Raw genomic sequence first — 22,472 nt, forward strand, 5'->3', positions numbered from 1 at the left:
CACGATCATCCAGTAACACCAATGTCCACTGTGATGAAGTGCTTTGACAGGTTGGTCATGAAGCACATCAACTGCTGCCTGAGGAGTGACTTGGGTCCATTCCAATTTGCCCACCAACACAATAGGCCAAGAGCAGAAGCCATTTTACTCAGCTGTGGACAATGAAGATACATGGGTCAGGATTCACTTCATTGACTACAGAACAATGTTTAACATGATTCATTACTGAGCTCCAAGACCCTGCCTCGTTACCTTCCTGCGCAACTGGATCCTCTGTTTCCTCAATTGCAAACCCCAGTTAGAATGAATTGTCAATGACATCTCCTCCACTATCACCATCAGCACAAAGCTGCTTAGCACCCTGCTATACTCACTTTATACCTATGATTATGTGGCAAAGTACATCTCCAATGCCATGTTTAAGTTTGCTGGTGACAGCACTATCGTTGGCCAAATCAGTGGTGATGATGAATTGGCATACAGGAAGGAGTTTGAAAATCCGGTTGGATGGTGCCACAGTAACACAATCCATAACACAATAACACAACACAATTCCACATCAAGTTCCTTGGTACGCACATCATCGATGATCTCACCTGAACTGTACACACCGGCTTTGTGGCAAAAAAAAGCACACCAGCGTCTCTTCCACCTCAGGCGTCTGAAGAATTTCGGCATGGGTCCCCAAATCCTCAAGACCTTCTACAGGGGCACCTAACTGGCTGAATCACTGCCTAGTACGGGAACTGCACCAATTTTGACCACTGGCAGTGCAGAGAGTGGTATGGACCAGCGCATCTGTAGACGTGAACTTCCCTCCATTGAGGACACTTATAGCAGCAGGTGCAGAAAGAAGGCCTGGAAGATCACTGGGGACGCCGGTCACCCCGACCATAAACTGTTTCAGCTGCTTCCGTCTGGCAAGCGGTACTGCAGCATTAAAGCCAGGACCAACAGCTATGGGACAGCTTCTTTCTACAAGCCATTAGACTTTTAAATTCATATGTCTGTACGTTATGACAGAGTTGTAACGCAAAGATTTTTACTCCCTCACCTTGTGGGATGTAAGATTTAAATAAATTCTGAATTCTGACAACCTCTCCTTTAATGCGAGCAAAACCTAAGAGCTCTAATACCTTACAGCCATCGGGCTTCTGAACTTTTCTCATCAATTCTCTGAACTGATTCTACTAACTACAAACTCACTTTCAAGAACTCTTTACAACTCACTCTCTGTATTGTTTTTATTTGCACAGTTTGACACATTGGTGTTTGTCAGTCTTTTTCTGTTAATGTATGTTTTTGTCTAAAATGTTACTGTATTGCTTTTATCCATGTAAATACCTGCAAGAGAACAAATCTCAAGATAGTATATGGTGACATATATGTTATGTAGTTTGATAACCAAATTTGAATTCTGAATACAGGGAAAGTGGCATGTAAAAAAAAAACTGGTTTTTAGCCCGAAGCTGTACTTCAGAAGCCATGGCGTTAAAATGACCATTTGTAAATCAAGGAAATACAGAATACCATTTAGTATTTTTCCATGCTGTTTATTTCTAAAATGTATGTGTCGGTATGTATTTGTTTATTTCTTTATATAGATCAGTTAAACTCTTCTTGGGCTTCAGTCAGGTATAGATATCGATACTAACTGATGTTTGGATGAGAAGCTGTGAAGATGGGAGAGCCTGTCATCGAGATGTCAGTTAAAATTGATATCTATACCTGGCTGGAACCCAAGAAGAGTTTATTCGTCATATATGCCAGGAAAGCACTAGATCCTTTTTCATATATTAGAGTTATTTTTATATGTTGTATATGAGTGTGTGTGTGTGTGTGAGTGTGTGTGGATATATGTGTATATATATATACACACACGCACGCATGCACGCAGAAGTTTGGCTACTCCTGGTCATAATTTCTGTTACTGTGAATTGTTCAGTGGGTAGAAGATGAACTGATCTTCAAAAGTCATAAAGTTAAAGATGAAACATTTTTTTCAACATTTTAAGCAAGATTAATGTATTATTTTTGTTTTGTACAATTTTGGAGTGAAAAAAGGGAAAGGAGCACCTTGCAAAGGTTTGGGCCCCCTCCCCAAGAGATTTGAGCTCTCAAGATAACTTTTACCAAGGTCTCAGACCTTAATTAGCTTGTTAGGGCTATGGCTTGTTCACAGTCATTGTTAGGAAAGGCCAGGTGATGCAAATTTCAAAACTTTGTAAATACCCTGGCTCCTCAAACATTGTCCCAACAACCAGCAGCCATGGGCTCCTCTAAGCAGCTGCCTAGCACTCTGAAAATTAAATTAAATGATGCCCACAAAGCTGGAGAAGGCTATAAAAAGATAGCAAAGCGTTTTCAGGTAGCCGTTTCCTCAGTTTGTAATGTAATTAAGAAATGACAATCAACAGGAACGGTGGAGGTCAAGTTGAGGTCTGGAAGTTCAAGAAAACTTTCGGAGAGAACTGCTCATAGGATTTCTAGAAAGGCTAATCAAAACCCCCGTTTAACTACAAAGGACCTTCAGGAAGATTTATCAGACTCTGGAGTGGTGGTGCACTGTTCTACCCTGCAGCAACACCTGCACAAATATGAGTCATCAGAAAACCTTTCCTGTGTCCTCACCACAAAATTCAGCGTCAGAAGTTTGCAAAGGAACATCTAAACAAGCCTGATGCATTTTGGAAACAAGTCCCGTAGACTGATGATGTTAAAATAGAACTTTTTGGCCACAATGAGCAAAGGTATGTTTGGAGAAAAAAGGGTGCAGAATTTCATGAAAAGAGCACCTCTCCAACTGTTAAGCACGGGGGTGGATCGATCATGCTTAGGGCTTGTGTTGCAGCCAGTGGCACAGGGAACATTTCACTGGCAGAGGGAAGAATGAATTCAATTAAATACCAGCAAATTCTGGAAGCAAACATCACACCATCTGCAAAAAAGCTGAAGATGAAAAGAGGATGCCTTCTACAACAGGATAATGATCCTATATACACCTCAAAATCCACAATAGACTACCTCAAGAGGAGCAAGCTGAAGGTTTTGCCATGGTCCTCACAGTCCCCCAACCTAAACATAATTGAAAATCTGTGGGTAGACCTCAAAAGAGCGGTGCATGCAAGAAGGCCCAAGAATCTCTCAGAACTAGGAAGCCTTTTGCGAGAAAGAATGGGCAAAAATCCCCCAAACAAGAATTGAAAGACTCTTAGCTGGCTACAGAAAGCGTTTACAAGCTGTGATACTTGCCAAAGGGGGTGTTACTAAGTCCTGACCATGCAGGGTGCCCAAACTTTTGCTTTGGGCCCTCTTCCTTTTTTATTTTGAAAGTGTAAAAGATGGAAATAAAAAAGTAATCTTAAAATATTAAAGAATTGTGTCATCTTTAACTTTGCCTTTTGGCAATCAGATTATCTTTTACTTGCTTCGCTATTCACAGTAACAGAAATTTTTACCGGGTTGCCCAAAGTTTTGCATACCGGTGTATACATTGATCTTCTTTCACTCTGGGTAAAGTAGTAAGCTGCAAAGCAGTGTGAATGTTCTGGTTGTTTTTCCTTTCTTGGTTTCTGAATGATGATGGAACTTGAATAAAATACATTGGTGTATGTAAGAATTTAGTGCTAAAAAATTCTGTGGGCCATGACAGTATTGCCACACGTGCTGCAAGTCAGAATCTGCTGTTTGCTAAGCCTTTATCAATTGTTACTTTTTGTTTTCCCTGCCAAAGAAGTGGTAATACATTGCTGGTGCACTAAAAAGGGAGCTATAACTTGTGTCTACATTGGAGTGGCCATTTCAAGATAGATTATGATCAAAATAATTAAAACTTCCATTTCATAAAAGAATACAAATAATATGCATGTGAGGCAGCATCTATGGAGAGAGGAGACATTCATGCAGATTTTTTAAAACCTGAATTCAAGTTTTAAAAAAAACTTGTGTTTGCCTGGGAGATTTACACTTTGTAAAATTGTTCCATTGAATGTTAAGTTAAACATTTGTTAAGTAAGCCCAAAGAGTATAAGCATGATCTGGATTTTAACTTTTCTTTTGACAATATGTTGGATTAATTTAAAAAATTTCCATCACCTTTGCTCATGTCCTATGTTTCTTCTGGTTTTGCAGAAGTATCGTTATCAAGATGACGATGCATCTCCACAAGAACACAGCTCTCCGCAGATTAGCAATGACATGAAAGGCCCAGAGCTTGTACATGTATCAGAGAAGAACCTCTCTCAGATTGAGAACATTCATGGTTTTGTTTCTCAGTCACATATATCTCCAATGAAGGTAAGAGGCTCGGTTCTACAATCAAACAACATGGGACTTATTTATGGAAGCTGTTTGTTATTTAACCCTCCACTAACACACTAACATTCTTTAGCTTTATAACAAAAATATGTTTAGTTTATAATTTAATTTTTAATGAAATAGTAAACACTTATGCTCTAATTACAGAAGATTATTGTTAGATTACCACCTCCACAATCAATTGTTGACATCTTGTAAAGGTTTATTGTACCAGATGCCTTGAAGTGACGTTGAAAATACTGGCAGTGTGCTAGATGCTGTGGACGTACATATGCTGCAGTAATGAAACTGCAGAACTTTCAAAGCATGTCATTTTTCTTGAAGCAAGAGACCAGGAGCCTTGTATGTTCAGAATTCTGCAACTATTGAAGTTTTTTTTGTCTTGGGTGGGAGATTCTAATGTTTGGTTTTGAAAACTTTTGCTGTTGCATGTGTTAATTACCACAAAATTAGAGAACAATGAAATCAAATATGATACTGAGCAGCTTATGATTTGGTTATCACTCTAGATATTTAAGATTAGTTAAATTGTGTCAATGTGATAAAGAAAGTTATGTAAAAGATTAGCTCTAAAAATGTTGAAAGAGATAGGAGAATATTTTTGAAGTATTGTTCACAACAGATATCCTTGTATAGCAGTAATATTCAGAGTTAACCAACCAGTTTTTAATCTTCAGGACATTGAATAAGTTATATTTTGAATTCCACTGGTTTGGAGATCAAAGCAATTCTGAATCCTTGAATGAAATTCATTGAAGTTCCTCTGCATGTTTCTTTCAAGATGAGGCACTGAATCCTTTTATAAATTCACTTTTCTAACATCTGTTTTGACAGCCTCTTGAGTCTTTAGAAATTAATATTATATGGGATGCCTGCTCCAAGCATCAAAAACTCAAATGATGTTGATTTGAGTATTTTAACGTTTGGACACAGATGCTTTCAACGGGTTTCTTGTGTTGAAGACTTAAAAACTGGTTGGGCATGTTATTCATGATGTATTTCCCCCTTCCTCCTCCTCCTCCTTTCAGTTTAATTCATCATTTTACATGACATAACTGTCTCTGCCAGTTTTAGTTTCTGACCATTTAAGTATATGATCATTTATTCATCCATGTCTCTTTTACTTCTGATCTGAAGTATCCAATCAACTATTAGGTAGTGATTCTTGAGGGTTTAAAATTCTTGGACTGCCTTGACCTGTAAGGCATCATGTGTACAACAGGTACAGTTGTTCCCAGATCATGTTACAGATGCAGATATTGACATTGTTGTTCTTTAACAAATGCTCTGTGACACAAACAGCAAAGAGAAACAAACAAATCTCTGGAGGAACTCGGCAAAGAGGTGCTTGACACGTGGAGTTGAGTTCCTGGATCAGGACAAAGTGCTGTTTAAAAAGTGAGGAGAGGAAGAGGTGAGATAGGGGCTGCCAAGTAATGAGTAGAACTGGGTGAGGAGAGAGATGATGGGAAAGTGGAGTCTGTCACACATATGGCGGTGGATGAAGTGTGAAGGCAGTGGCTGGTGTATAATACACACAGAGAGGTAAAGAAGGAGAAAAATCTGTCTTTAAATTGAATTTTTCCAGCAGTTTATATTTAGCTCTGGATTGCAGTCTGTTGCACCACAATTAATGTGATGGCTGACAATGATGCTACCTTGTTCCTCTCAAATATGATTTTTGCACAAGTTGAACAGCCACAATTGTCATATTGCTCAAGATAAACACTCTGGTAGCATTTGACACTGCCCAATGCTATGTAGGTACAAGATTATCCTCTAATTAAGCCTTAAATGTTAAAAAGGAATAAGAAGTTAACATTTCTGTAAATTACATTATACTTGTAGATGCTTGAAAAACATTTAATGAAAATTATAATTTGGAATTTACTTGTTCACATAACTGTACTTAGTACCTTATACATACCCAGCATGTGGTGTAGTGGCATTAGCACTAGACTTCGATGCCAGTTGTCTCAGGTTCGAATCTGGCCAGCTCCTTACACTTTCCATCCATGCTGGGTTGAGCTCATAAAAAGCAGACAAATGCTAAGGAAATGGGGAAAAAATGCCACCCGAGGTGCCCTAAGGCGTGAAAAGGAACAGCAACAACCTTATACATAGCAAACACGAGGAAAGAGGAAAACCTTATAGATAGCTTTGATGAATATGGGGGTTTTTATTGTGGTACGCCTAATTTGTTTTCACTTTTCAGTGGATTTGTGTACTTCTGTAAATGGCATCATAAGCAAATTTGAATGACAATATGATACATAGTTCAATCATTATGAGTGTTATGGATGATATGATAATTTAAAATTCTTAAACGCTGTTGCAAATTCAAGTTTGCTGTGTATATTCTTTCCTGGAAATGTAATTGCTTCAGCGCTAAATTTATCTTGACAATTGCTCTTTTAACTTGCTTTATACTACAGTCTCCTGTGACAAGTCAGAAACTGCTGAGATATTTTTTCCTAAGCAGAATTAATTGTCTTTTCACCAGCTTGAATGGATTTGTTTTTCTCATATAAATTAAGTCATAAAGTAACTTTTGAGGACAAGCTGTTCATCATTTCTTTGTTGATGAAGTTGTCAAAAGTTAACAACTTCAGTTGATGTTGACCAATACTCTCAACTAAACATTGAGAGTAAGTATCTGAAGAAAATTTGAATGGATCAGGGTTTTTTTTGGAGCAACAATACCTCTAAATTTGTACCAGAAATTAAGTGAGTGTAGCCGCACCAGATATTCGTTAAACATATGGATAGTCTTTGAAAGGAAATCGACAAAGCTTCAGTGTGTCATCAACTTGAATGCTGGAGAAATCGTATTAGGTTCCAGCTGCATCTTTGCAGTTGAAGGGAGTTGCAGAAATTCAATCTTAGATGTTACCCAAGTGGTGAAATTACCTTCAGATGCCTATTGTAAACTTGAGTACGTTCCTATTTAGGCAATACAGGCAGTCCCCGAGTTACGAACGTCCGACTTACAAACAACTTGTATTTACGAACGGAGGGAGGAGAATGCCGTCCGCCATTTTAAGTCAGATCATGACCCCGTTCGCCATTTTAAGTCATTGCCGTTAACATTGTGTTGAGTGTGTAACTTTGTATTTGGCTTAAATATTTCTTAGTAAGATTCACCCTGGTCTCCCTTTACCAGTCAGCACTGCCCCCCACTTGGCCTATTTAACCTCAGAGCGGGTGGACTTTAGGACCTGGGGGAGCAGAGGACTGCTGCTGAATTTGCAGTTTTCTGTTCCGTTGATGGAAAATGATCGCAACTGAAAATGAAGTGGAAATAGTAAAGCAATCGGAAAGAGGTGAAACGCCATCAGTCATTGGAAAAGCGTTAGGCTACAGTTGGTCAACCATCGGAACAATTTTAAAGGATACAGGTGAAGGATAAAGTGAGAATAATGGAGCATGTGTAAGGCCCTGCCCGGATGAAAGCTACAATTATTACTAAGCAACGCAGTGGTTTAATTATTGAAATAGATACGTTTCTTAAGTGTTTTATATGCATAGAAAGGTAAAATATATACTATACACGAAGACAAACATTTGACTAATTGATGCTAAATAATACCAGATGTACCTACTCTGATTTACGTACAAGTCCAACTTAAAGATGGACTCGGGAACGGAACTCGTTCGTAACCTGGGGACTGCCTGTACCAATGATCCTGGAGCTGCAGTGGAACTTCTGCAGATATTTCACATATGTTGTAGCTCCTTTTAACAGAGGACCAATAACTGATTCATAGAGGGGTTTCCCAATGCTTTTATCAAACTCCACATGGAGTACTGTGTTCAGTTCTGGTCACCTCACCACTGGGAGGATATGGATACTATAGAAAGAGCGCAGAGGAGATCTACACGGATGTTGCCTGGATTGGGGAGCATGTCTTATGAGAATAGGTTGAGTGAACTCTGCCTTTTCTCCTTGGAGCGTTGGAGGATGAGTGGTGACCTAATAGAGGTGTATAAGATGATGAGAGGCATTGATTGTGTGGATAGCCAGGGGCTTTTTCCCAGTGCTGAAGTGGCTAACGTAAGGGGGCATAGATTTAGGCTGCTTGGAAGTAAGTACAGGGGGGATGTCAGGGGCAGATTTTTCACACAGAGAGTGATGGGTGCGTGGAATGCACTGCTGTTGATAGTGGTGGAAGCAGATATAATAGGGTCTTTTAAGTGATCCTTAGATAGATACAGTACATGATGCTTAGAAAAATAGAGGGTAATGCGGTAGGGTAATTCTAGGCAGTTTCCAGAGTAGGTAACATGGTCAGCACAACATTGTGGGCCGAAGGGCCTGTAATGTGCTGTAGATTTCTATGTTCTGTGTTTAGATGCCTTAAAAAAAAATAGCTTTTCAATATCGTACTGTGGGATGTAGATCATCTGGAACATTGAACAGAGTATTGACAAATTTAATCCTGACAAGTGACAGATAATGCATTTTGGAAAATCAAATAAGGTAAGACATATACATAGAAGTGAATTCCACAACACCCTACACATGCAGCAACTGTGGCAGAGCCTGCCGTTCCAGGATCGGCCTCAATAGCCACAGTCGACGCTGCTCGACAAACCAGTGACTACCAGAGGCGCAGTACCCATGGTCGACCACGACTGACGGAGGCCACACACAAACAGTAAGTGGTAAGGAATGTCCATAGTTCCCTGAAAATGGCAGTATGGGTGGTAAAGAGTTTATATGGCATGCTTGCCTTTAGAGGTTAGGATATATAAAAGTTAGGATGTTATGTTGCAAGTTTGCACTAGCTAGCATTGCGTGCAGTTCTAATTATCACATCGTAGAAGGATGTTATTGCACTGGTGAGAGTTCAGAGAAGATTCACCAGTACGTCGCCTGGATGGGAGAAATTTAGTTATAGAAGGGGGTTGTATAGGCTGGGACAAATCTCTTTGGAGCAAAGAGGTTGTGGGATGATATGCTACTGGTGTATAAAATTATAGGAGACATAGGGTAGATGGTCAGAATTTTCTTCCCATGGTAAAGGCATCAAAAACAAGAGGGCAAGATATAAAGTGTGAGGCGGGAATTTTAAAGCGGAATTGAGGAAATAAAAACTGTCTTGATCTGTGACTCAAGGTGTGAACTTGCATGTGATGAGCAGACCTTGTATCTCTGAGATCTGGTTATTGAATTTTATTTCTCATCTGTTTTCCTGCCTCAGTTGAATCAATACTGTTCAGTTCCCATATTAGCCTCTCATGCACTACGTAATTGATATCCTGCTGTTGTCAGTGATCAGGACTAATGTTAGCTTAAACCAGTATAGGATTCCTTACTATACAATTTCATAATCAAACAACAGGATCAGAATGATCAGGACCAAAGTACATGACTATACACTTCCCTCCAGCATATTCCATCTGTGACTTCTATGCCTATTCTCCCAATCTATCCAAGTCCTTCTGTAGACTCCCTGCTTCCTCAACACTACCTGCACCTCCACCTACCTTCATATCACCTGCAAAATTTCCCACAAATAACTCAATTCTATCATTCATATCATTGACATATAACATGAAAAGAAGCAGTTGCAACACCACCAGTCACTGACAGCCAACCAGAAAGGGCCCTTTATTTCCACTCTTTGCTTCTTGCCACTCAGTCTTCTATCCATGTTAATATCTTTCCTGTAATACCATGGCTCTTTTCTGGTTAAGCAGCCTTGTCAAAGACCTTCTGAAAATCCAAATAGACAACATCCACTGACTCTCCTTTGTCTATCCTGTTTGTTATTTCCTCACAGAATTCCAACAGTTTCATCAGGTAAGATTTGCACTGAAGGAAACCTGCTAACTTTGGCCTATTTTATCATGTGTCTCCAAATACCCTAAAACCATATCCTTTATAATGGACTGACTCCAACATTTTCTCAATAGCTGAATTTAGGCTAACTGGCACATAATTTCTCTTCTGTCTCCCTCTCTTAAAGAGTGGAGTGACATTTGCAGTTTTCTGGTCCTCCGGAACCATTCCAGAATCTCATGATTCTTGACATATCATTATCAATGCTCTTTAGTACCTCTTTCAGATCGCTGGAGTATAGTCCATCTAGTCCAGGTGACCTATTAACCTTCAGACTTTTCAAATTCTCAAGCAACTTCTCCTTAGTTATGTCAATTACACTCACTTCTGCCCTCTGACACACTTGAATTTCTGACATACTGCTGGTGAAGATTGACACAAAATACGTACTACACTCGTCCGCTATTTCTTCATCCCCCATTACTACCTCATTGGCGTCATTTTCCAGCAGTCCGATATCCACTCTTGCCTCACTATTTATATTTCTGAAAAATCTTTTGGTATCCTCGTCTATATTATTGGCTAGCTTAGCTTCTTCATATTTCACCTTTTCTCTCCTTATTGCTTTTTAATTACCTTCTGTTGGTTTTGAAAAGCTTCCCAACCCTCTAACTTTGCAGTGAATTTTTGGTGTATTTAATGCTGTTGCTTTTGTACTGTCTTTGACTTCCCTTGTCAACCATGACTGCATCATCCTCCCTTTAGAATACTACTTGGTCTTTGGGATATATCTAGCCTGCGCCTCCTGAGATGCTCCTAGAAACTCAATCCATTACTGTTCTGCTGTCATCCCTACTTTTTTACAGTGACATAAATTTACTTAACGGAGAGACAGACTGTTAAGTAAATTTATGTCACTGTGAAAATAAAACACCCATAATGTCTTACTGAAATGAAACAGCTGAGATTAAATTGAACAGCATCATGTGAAAAATTAATTGCTTATGCTTGAAGTAATTTGTTATTCTTGTCACTCGTTGGCATTGACAATTGTAAAGGTCATTGAATGAATTGAACTTGGCACAAGGTAAGTTGGGACATAGTTGTAAATATTAAGGGGAAAAATGTCATGCCTAAAGCCAGATTTGTAGATATTATTAAGAAGTATTTGATCTGATTATCTGGAACAAAGGAAGGAAAATCTGTATCTGCTTTGTTAGTAGCTTTCCAGACAACTTTTGGGGAGTGGGGAATGGGGTTTATTATGGTTTGATTAGGAAATTGGAAAAGTGATGGCAACTTTAAAAAGGTTGACATGGAAATTAACAGCCAATTTAAATCTGATTGTTGTAAATCTATTGTACAGGCTAAAAGTCAGCAATTAAACATTGATGCCATTTGTAAACAGTTAGTTCTACTTGATCTGGTTTTGAGGAAAAGATAATTCAGAGAGGATTCTTTGAAGAGCTTTTTAAATGGCCTTTGAGTTTTCATGGAAAAGACTTGTAATCATGGTAACTTGTGAAATTATCTGCAAGGTGCTTGTTATGATGAGTAACAGCAGGTGGATTTGAAGTGAAGTTTATTGGAATGTAAGTTCACAGGGACCACATGAATGTAATTTATAATCACAATATAAATTATCAGGGCTTGTAAATAAGAAAAACACAATATTGAATGCTGATTAAGGAACTGCATTATCAAATAGTGGCAGATTGCGATTGATTGAATGATGTAGAGCACCTGCATACTGCTTAATGGGAGGGGGGAGAGTTGGAAATAATAATTGGCACCTTTAAGTAGTATTGTAACTAGCATATAGGAGCAAGGGTACAACTTGCGTACATGTAGGTTATTAAAGAGACGGTGCAAGTAGAAAACACCATAAACATCCTAAATATGTAGTTGGATTACTGCATTGAAATGTTTTTCAAGAAATGCCTTGATAGGGATTGAAAAAGTAATGAATTGAGAAGAATGCTGAACATTTAATTTTACACTTTTGGAGGAGATCTAACATGGGGTGTTTCTTTGCTGGAGCTGAGTAGGTTGAAGTGTAACATCATGGTACCTGAAGTAGTGTGAGATTCTCCTGCTTGTCCCCCCTGTAATCCTTAACCCCCCCACCCCTCAATAATCAAGAGCCTATCTGACATGTGGAGGGTGTTTAAAGACAACTCCACAGAGAAACAAGGCAGGAATGTTCCAGTAAGAAGGAATGTTGAGAAACCTTGGATATTGAGAGATATGGTAAATATAGTCAAGATGGAAAAGGGAACATATGTAAGGTTTAGAAAGCTAAGATTAAACAAAACACTTGGGGGCAGAAAGGAGCTTCAGAAGTCCATGGTAAGTAGGACTAAAGACAACCCCAAGGCAGTCTGTATGTACAGCAGTGCAAGAGGATAATCAGGGAGTGGATAAGTCCACTCGTGTAAAGAAGGCAGCATGTGCTTGAGGTGGAGTAAATGAGTACTTTGCATCAGTATTTGCCAAGGAGAAGGAGCTGGAAAGTTAAGTGCTCAGGGACTCATGTTAATCATGTTATTGGCTAGGGAATTTTTGGGATAAAAGGGAAGTAGGGTGGGATCTCTTAATGTGAACTAAGGTGGATAAATCCCCACAAAGCCTGATGGGATGTACCCCAGATGATTGAGATTGCTGGGGCCTTGACCAATATCTTCGTGTCCTCTCCAGCCACAGGCAAAATCGCAGAGTACTGATGAGTAGCTAATGTTCTTTGCTCCATTATTCAAGAAGGAAACAAGCATACTCCTGGAAACTAAAGTCTGATGAGTCTCAGTGGTGATGAATTTACTGGAGCGAATTCACAAGGATAAGATGTATGAGCCATTGAGCAATTGGAAAACCTTGGCCTAATTAAGAACAGTCAACATGGCTTTTTAGCTAAAAATGGCCAAGAGTTAGAAGATGATTTTTGCTGAATGCGTTACTATTAATAAAACACTCAGTCTGTGTAATGATCGAGCCACCAAGGTAAAGAGTTCAAAAGGTTTGGCACCCTTTTTCTGAGACTATGATACAAATTCTAGCCTCATCTGAGGACACAATTAACCCTGCATCCCAGTTGGTCAAGCCCAGAAGATTTTCTAAGTACCAATACGATGTATCATTCATCTCTGCGCTTTATGATAAATAAATCTTTTATTAGGTAAGTACTCCAGATGCAATCTCACCAGGGTTCCCTGTGTTTGCAGAAAGATATTGTTGCTCTTGTGGATCCAAATTCTTTTCTAAAGACCAGTGTACTATTTGCCTGTGTGATCAGTCATAACAGTGCATATTATTTCAGATATGGTACTGAATTTAGCACAAAGATACAGGTTTAGATCTTAATTCAATTTAATCTAGTTACTTTGACATGCACCAGAAAGTATGATCATAAAGACTGCAGAACTATTTATAGTTTCCAGCTGTGTTTCACCTCAGAGAGTCAGTAAATTGAATCAATCCACTACCTGATGTGGGTTGCATGTGACATTCAGCACCAACCAATGATGTTGATGGTGTAAAATTGCGATTGGTGAGTCTATTTTATACCCTCCCGTTTGCTTTTCAGTTTGCCTCTCCTCCCGCTACCAAATTTCATTAAATTAACTAAGGATGGGCAATAGAAACCTTGTTGTTTGTGACGTTCACCTCGTGAAGATCGTGATAGCACAGGAAATAAATTTCTAATGTAATGTTGTGCAGATTATAAATGTTTGTTTACTGATTAACTCAAATATGCCACCTGAGGTTAATGTGGCTTCCTGCAGATGAAAGGCAAGCCTAAGAAATAAGCCTGCGTGAAATTAAGTATTTTTATGCTTTCAGCTTGTGTTCATAGAGTACTCCAGTAAACGTGACAATTACACACTATACTTTGTCATACTTTGTAACAAAGCCTCGCAGCCCCAGCACTTTTGAATCACTCCCTGAAAGCAGTGGCTCCTTGTGGACTCTCTGTAAAGATTATTCGAGACATGAATGCATCGGCTTTGATTGTGTCAGTTAACTTGCTGTGGGTCTGCAACTGAGCTGACAGTATTTTCAATTTTGCAAATTGGATTAAGATTGAAAACATTGCAAAATCAATAACCTGTTTGTGGCATTTTGGTTGCTTTTTTGTTAATCGCAGGCAGTTTGTGACAAAAGCAATCTTGCCTTTTAAATCTTAGTACCTTTTTGCATGTCTGTGTGGTTGCCTGGTGGCTCCAAGGAACAGCTGTTTTCCACTTCTGAGCATTTGCAGTTGGCAGGATATTGAACTGTGGGAGATGACAGTGCCATCCAAATCCAAGTGTGATCAATGCACATGTTTTGAATGAGTGATGTTTTAAATAAGGGGTTATAGAGTTATTGGCCTGGATTGTGCAGTTAGCCTGCCATTTGTTATTCGTTCCCCTACAGTTGTCCACGCAGACTGGACCTGGGCTTTTGTGCAGCATACTTTCACAATCAGGGGTCTGAAGTAGTGGGCGCCCTCTTCATCTCTGGAGCCTGTGTGAAAAGGCAAGCAACATTGATTTGTGTACCTGTTGGATGGAAGAATCCTCAGTGAGGCAGTGTAAACTGGAAAGTGCAAGTTGGAATATTTAGTTCAATGCTAAATGATGCAGAGAAGCTGAACAAAGTGGTAAAATATAGGTTGACTGAGAAATAGGAGAGTGTTTTAAATATACACCAGTTCAAAATTGAAGCTCTGAGAATTGGTGTAACTATTATTTGAGAGTAAAACTTAGCACACACGTAAAAATTTATTGGCACCTGAAAGCCATAACATTCTGCAGAGTCTGTTGGTGAAGTAACTCAAGGGTAAAGAGCTCAGAAGCTGCTTGACTTCACTGTGCTGTGCCAACATTTGTTCCACTTAATGATGAATGATTTTAGTATTTTTGTTGTTATTGCTACATAATCTGGGCTGGCGTGACTGAGAGTTGCTTTTCTGAAGTGATATTTTTCTGATTTCAGTCAGTTTCTGACACAGCTGTTGCGGGCCAATGGAAGAAAATATAAATTTAACAAAGGAGAATATTTTTTGTGACAACTACACACACAAGATGCTGGTGGAACACAGCAGGCCAGGCAGCATCTATAGGGAGAAGCACTATCGACGTTTCGGGCCGAGACCCTTCATCAGGACTAACCAAAAGGAAAAATAGTAAGAGATTTGAAAGTAGAGGGGGAAATGCGAAATGATAGGAGAAGACCGGAGGGGGTGGGATGAAGCTAAGAGCTGGAAAGGTGATTGGCGAAAGTGATACAGAGCTGGAGAAGGGAAAGGATCATGGGACGGGAGGCCTCGGGAGAAAGAAAGGGGGGAAGGAAGCACCAGAGGGAGATGGAGAACAGGCAAACAACTAAATATGTCAGGGATGGGGTAAGAAGGGGAGGAGGGGCATTAATGGAAGTTAGAGAAGTCAATGTTCATGCCATCAGGTTGGAGGCTACCCAGCCGGTATATAAGGTGTTGTTCCTCCAACCTGAGTTTGGATTCATTTTAACAGTAGAGGAGGCCATGGATAGACATACCAGAATGTGAATGGGATGTGGAATTAAAATGTGTGGCCACTGGGAGATCCTGCTTTTTCTGGTGGACCGAGCATAGGTGTTCAGTGAAACGGTCTCCCAGTCTGCGTCGGGTCTCAGCAATATATAAAAGGCCACACTGGGAGCACCGGATGCAGTATACCACACCAGCCGACTCACAGGTGAAGTGTTTTTGTGAGATCGGGCTTTGTTACCATGTAATATCAAAGCATTTTCTGACCATCAAGGGCTTCGAGGTAAGGCGGGAGATGGAAACAACTGATTGAATTATCTGTTTCTCTAACCAGGTCATTTCTCCCCCCTTCCCTCATCTCGTTTTCCGTTCCCCATTCTGGCTTCCCTCTCATCTCTTCTTGACTTGTATGCTTATCACCATCACTTCCCCCCCACCCCCTTCTTCCATGTTCCTCTGTCTTCTCCTATCAGATTCCTCCTCCTTCAGCCCTTGACCACCTCTACCTATCACCTCCCAGCTTCTAACTTCATTCTGCCTCTCCCCCATCTACCGAGCCACCTTCCCCCTCACCTGACCACCTATTACCACCCAGCTGCCCCACAGTCCAGTATGGAAGCACCTATGCCCTTGAATGGAAAATCCTACAAAAAATGAATGTAGTCCTCCCTGTCTGAAATGGGTAAAGCCCTCCCTACCATTGGGTAACACTCTCTCATCTCTAGAGAGTGTTGTCACAGGAAAGTAGCATTCCTCATCGGGGATCCCACCACCCAATCGTCCTCTCTTCACGCTGCTGCCATCAGGAAGTAAGTACAGGAATCTCAGACTCGGGCCACCAGGTCCTGGAACAGTTAATACCCTTAACCATCAGGCTCTTGAACCACAGGGGATAACTTACTCAACTTCATTTGCCCCCATCACTGAACTTTTCCCACAACCCATGGACTCACTTTCAAGCAATCTTCATCTCATGATCTCAATATTTATTGCTTATTTATTTATTATTATTTCTCTTCTCTTCTCTTATCTTTTGCACATTGATTGTCTGCTCTGTTGGTTGCATTCTTTTATTGACATGCGCAAATTTCTGCAGATGTATTGTGGAAAGCATTCTGACTGGATGCATCACTATATGGTAAGGATCGAAATATGCTGCGGAGAGTTGTCAACTTAGTTCCATAATGGGCACTAGCCTCTGTAGAATCCAGGACATCATGAAGGAGCAATGCCTCAAAAAAGTGGTGGCCATCATTAAGGACTCCCACCACCCAGGTGTTGCTTTGTTCTGATTGCTCATGAGGAAGAGGTGTAGAAGCCTGAAAACACATACTCAATGATTCAAGAAGCTTCTTTCCCTCTGCCATCTGATTTCTGAATAGACATCGAACCAATGAACACTACCTCATGACTTTTTAGAATCATAGAACATTACAGCACAGAAGCAGACCTTTTGGCCCTTCTTAGCTGTGCCAAATCATTTTTCTGCCTAGTCCCACTGACCTGCACCTGGCCCATATCCCTCCAAACCCCTCTCATCCATGTACCTGTCCAAGTTTTTCTTAAATGTTAAAAGTGAGCCCGCATTTACCACTTCATCTGGCAGGTCACTCCACACTCCCACCACACTCTGTGTGAAGAAGCCCCCCCCCACCCCATGCTCCCTTTAAACTTTTCCCCCTTCACCCTTAACCCATGACCTGTAGTTTTTTTCTCCCCTAGCCTCAGTGGAAAAAGTCTGCTTGTATTCACTCTATCTATACCCATCATAATTTTATATACCTCTATCAAGTCTCCCCTCGTTCTTCTACACTCCAGGGAATAAAGTCCTAACCTATTCAACCTTTCTCTGTAACTCAGTTTCTCAAGCCCTGGCAACATCCTTGTAAACCTTCTCTGCACTCTTTCAACCTTATTAATATCCTTCCTGTAATTCGGTGACCAAAACTGCACACAATACTCCAAATTCGGCCTCACCAATGCCTTATACAACCTCACCATAACATTCCAACTCTTATACTCAATACTTTGATTTATAAAGGCCAATGTACCAAAACCTCGCTTTACTACCCTATCTACCTGTGACGCCACTTTTAGGGAATTTTGTATCTGTATTCCCAGATCCCTCTGTTCTACTGCACTCCTCAGTGCCCTACCATTTTACCTTGTATGTTCTACCTTGGTTTGTCCTTCCAAACCACTTTTCTGTATTTGTCAGCCCATTTTTCCAGCTGGTCCAAATCCCTCTGCAACCTTTGAAAACCTTCCTCACTGTCCACTACACCTCCAATCTTTGTATCATCAGCAAATTTGCTGATTCAATTTACCACATTATCATCCAGATAATTGATATAGATGACAAATAACAATGGACCCAGCAGTGATTCCTGTGGCACACCACAAGTCACAGGCCTCCACTCAGAGTAGCAATCCTCCACTACCACTCTCTGGCTTCTCCCATTGAGCTGATGTCTAATCCAATTTACTACCCCTCCATGTATACCTAGCGACTGAATCTTCCTTACTAACTTCCCATGCGGGACCTTGTCAAAGTCGTTAGTGAAGTCCATATCCACAGCCTTCCCTTCATCCACTTTCCTAGTAACCTCCTCGAAAAACTCAAATAGATTTGTTAAACATGACCTACCACGCACAAAGCTGTGTTGACTCTCCCTAATAAGTCCGTCTATCTAAATACTTGTACAGTTGGCTCTGCTTATCCGTGGGGGATTGGTTCCAGGACCCCTCGAGGATACCAAAATTCATGGATGCTCAAATCCTTTATTCAACCTGTCTCAATGCTGTGGAACTTCGGACCCAGCGGAACCCCAGACCATATTTAACCTATCTCAGTGCGGAGGGCATTAGGACCCAGCGGTAGTGATCTGAATCCGCAGTGTTTCTGTTCATGAAAATAATCACGATCATGATTGAAAATAAAGTGGAAATAATGAAGCAATCGAAAAGAGGTGAAATGCCGTCGGTCACTGGAAAAGCGTTAGGCTACAGTCGGTCAATGATCGGAACAATTTTAAAGGATAAAGTGAGAAAGGCTCTGCCCCGATAATTATTGCTAAGCAACGCAGTGGTTTAATTTTTGGGGTTTTGGGTTTTTGATCCTCCACATCAACCTGGCATGGTGAAGAGTGCACTCAAAAGTCACTAGATCGAACTCAGGATCTTCCCGAGCCCAGCCCTGAAATATACGTTCTTAAGTGTTTTATGTGCATAGAAAGGTAAAATATATACTATGTACTAAGACAAACGTTTGACTAACTGACACTAAATAATACCAGATGTACCTGTTCCGACTTACTTAGTAAGAGAACTTACAATTTTTTTCGATCCCAATCCACGATAACGCACACACATCCTCCCGTATACTTTAAATCATCTCTAGATTACTTATAATAACTAATACAGTGTAAATGCTATGTAAAATGGTTGTTATACTGCATTGTTTAGGGAATAATGATAAGAAAAAAAAGTCTGCAAATGCTCAAACAACAAGTACTGGGCGAGCACTTCTGGGTTTTCGCGATTCGTGGTTGGTTGAATGCGCGCATGCGGAATTCACGGAAAAGAAGGGCCGACTGTAGATCCTATCTCTCAGTACTCCTTCCAATAATTTACCTACTACCGACGTCAAACTTGCTGGCCTATAATTTCCCGGATTACTCTTAGAGCCTTTTTTAAACAACTGAACAGTATGAGCTATCCTCCAATCCTCCGGCACCTCACCTGTAGGTACTGACATTTTAAATATATCTGCCAGGGCTTCTGTAATTTTAACACTAGTCTCCGACAAGCTCCGAGGGGGTACCCTGTTAGGTCCTGGGGATTTATCTACTCTGATTTGCCTCAAGATAGCAAGCACCTCCTCCTCTTCAATTTGTGTAGGTTCCATGACCTCACTACTTGTTTGCCTTATTTCCATTGACTCCATGCCAGTTTCCTTAGTAAATGCAAAAAACTCATTTAAGATCTCCCCCATTTCTTATGGTTCCATACACAGTCGACCACTGATCTTTTCAATTTCTATTTATGCACTACTTATTTTAATTTAATATATATACTTACAGTAATTCAGTTTTTTCCCCAATATTATGTATTGCATTGAACTGCTGCTGCAAAGACAACAAATTTCATGACATGTGCCAGTGATATTAAACCCAATTCTGATTCTATATTGTTTCTTGGATGTACTGAGTATGGCCGAAAGAAAACAAATCTCAGGGTTGTGTATGGTGACATTTACGTACTTTAACTTTGGAAGCATTAAATTCTCAGTACTTAGGCCTGTCTCCCTGGTAGTGGAACTATAGGCACTCAATGCAGCAGGACTATTAAGCTTTTTTGTAAGGGAACAGCAGTGTCTGTGTGGAGAGTTGGCTTAAAGGACACCAGTATGAATGAGCCTAACAGCATCCCTAACTGAGAAATAAATGACTTTTGATGACTGTAGATATATTGCACAGTGCTCCCTATGTTCATTAGGAATCGATGTACCATAGCTATACTTTCATCACTATCTCAGAGCTGTTAATGTCCTTGGTCAAGTTTTCTGCCAGTTTTCTACCAGAATGAAGATTTATCAAAATTGTTTGCTTTGTGTCTTATGCTGACTGTAATCTAAGATGAAATGACTGCTGGTGGAACTGCTGGAGGTTCAGAACTGTCTCTACTAGTACATAAAGTCCAGTAATGCCACCTATTCCCTTATCAGGGATCCAGTGGCATTATTGCATTAAACAATCAGTGTTGATCAGATTATCATCTATCTTTGATCTTCAGCGGTCTACTTTACCGAGTTAATGGCTGCCATTAAATGAAAGCTGCTTGAAAGCTCTGGTAAGATGGTGCACGCTTGGATGGTGGCAACCTCTCCAGGTCCAACAAATGGTGCAAATGAGTGTCTTAAATGCTTTTCTTGTGATCACAAGACCCTGATGGAACAAAATTTAAAAAATTTTTCATTCCTGATGGATGCAAAAAAAGTACTGCTTGTCCAATTTATTGGGGAGACCGACGGTGGTGGAGCTGCATTGCCTGAGTTGCCGTGCTAACCAGCCCCTAGTACCTGTTACAGGAGAGGAGATGCTGGAAGCAATGTGGGAGCTGGTATGGGGCTGGCCCCTGCAGTCCCGCTCTCCCATCAGTGCTGCTCTCTAGTGTCCACTCCTGGAAGTCAAGCTGGATTGCTTTTATCCACGGCTGACCCAGCAAGAGGAACTGTTGCACGCTTGCACTTGCAGAAACGTGGCTCCAGGATGACATCCCATGCACCATTGATCTTCAGGCCATGCCACTCAGGGACTTGTGCTAATCTTATTTTTGTGACAGTATGCTCTATTGTAACAATGTGCTGTGTGTGACTGTATGGACTGTGTTTGACATCTTTGCTCCAGAGGAATGCTGTTTCGTTAAACTGTATACATGTGTCTGGTTGATTAGCAATTAAACTTGAATGGGGGCCAAAGAAGGATGTTATGGATGAATTGGGAGGTGAGGACCTCGATAAAATCATTGTCACTAAAGAGATAGTGATGAGTAAATGAGAGGGCCTGAAGGTAGATAAGTCCCCTGGTCCTGATGGGATGCATTCCAGGGTGCTGAGGGAATTGGTGGAGGTTATAGTAGATGCGTTGGTAATCGTTTATCAAAACTCTCTAGACTCTGGGCAGGTACCGGCGGATTGGAAGACAGCAAATGTCACGCCACTTTTTAAAAAAGGATGTAGGCAAAAGACGGGCAACAATAGGCCAGTTAGCTTAACATCTGTAGTCGGGAAAATGCTTAAAAGCTGTCATTAAGGAAGAAATAGTGAAACATTTAGAAAGGAATGGTTCCATTAGACAGACACAGCATGGATTCAGAAAGGGCAGGCCCTGTTTGACAAACTTACTGGAGTCCTTTGAGGACATAATGAGTGCAGTGGATAGAGGGGAACAGGTGGATGTTGTGTACTTGGATTTCCAGAAGGCATTTGATAAGGTGCCGCACAAGAGACTTATAAATAAGATACGGATGCATGGAGTCAAAGGAAGTATATTGGTATGGATAGGTGGATTGGTTAACCAAAAGAAGACAGAGAGTTGGTATAAATGGGTGTTTCTCAGGTTGCAGTCTGCAGTGAGTGATGCTGCAGTGGTTGGTGCTGGGCCTGCAGCTGTTTACCATTTACATTAATGATTTGGAAGAGGGGACTGAGTGTAGTGTAGCAAAATTTGTTGATGACACTAAACTGAGTGGAAAAGCAAATTGTACAGAGGATGTGGAGAGTCTGTAGAGGGATATAGATAGGTTAAATGAGTGGGCCAAGGTCTGGCAGATGGCATACAACATTGGTAAATGCAAGATCATCCACTTTGGGGAAAAAAATAATAGAAAAGCAGATTATTATTTAAATAGAACATAAAGCATAGGTGCAGGAGTAGGCCATTCGGCCCTTTGAGCCTGCACTGCCATTCAGTATGATCATGGCTGATCATCCAACTCAGAACCCTGTACTTGCTTTCTCTTCTGATCCCTTTAGCCACAAGGGCCATATCTAACTTCCTCTTAAATATAGCCAATGAACTGGCCTCAACTGTTTCCTGTGGCAGAGAATTCCACAGATTCACCACTCTGTGTGAAAAAGTTTTTCCTCATCTCAGTCCTAAAAGACTTCCCCTTTATCCTTAAACTGTGACCCCTCGTTCTGGACTTCCCCAACATCGGAAACAATCTTCCTGCATCTAGCCTGTCCAATCCCTTTAGAATTTTATACGTTTCAATAAGATCCCCCCTCAATCTTTTAAATTCCAGTGAGTATAAGCCTAGTCGATCCAATCTTTTTTCATATGAAAGTCCTGCCATCCCAGG

General features: G+C 40.6%; 1 protein-coding gene across 10 annotated transcripts in view; it reads left to right on the forward strand.

Moving 5' to 3' along the window:
* The window catches only part of dlg1b (discs large MAGUK scaffold protein 1b), a 479,606-nt gene that overhangs the window by 151,369 nt on the left and 305,765 nt on the right, over positions 1–22,472 (forward strand). For 8 of the 10 annotated variants that reach the window (XM_059943959.1, XM_059943963.1, XM_059943971.1 and 5 more), the window contains one exon: positions 4,132–4,296. The exons of the other annotated variants lie outside the window; for them this stretch is intronic. In XM_059943959.1, the coding sequence (XP_059799942.1) occupies positions 4,132–4,296 (165 nt within the window). The remainder of the gene's footprint in view (positions 1–4,131; positions 4,297–22,472) is intronic. 10 annotated transcript variants of the gene reach the window in all.

The sequence above is a fragment of the Hypanus sabinus genome, chromosome 2 (assembly GCF_030144855.1).
Source record: "Hypanus sabinus isolate sHypSab1 chromosome 2, sHypSab1.hap1, whole genome shotgun sequence".
Classification (NCBI taxonomy): Eukaryota; Metazoa; Chordata; class Chondrichthyes; order Myliobatiformes; family Dasyatidae; genus Hypanus; species Hypanus sabinus.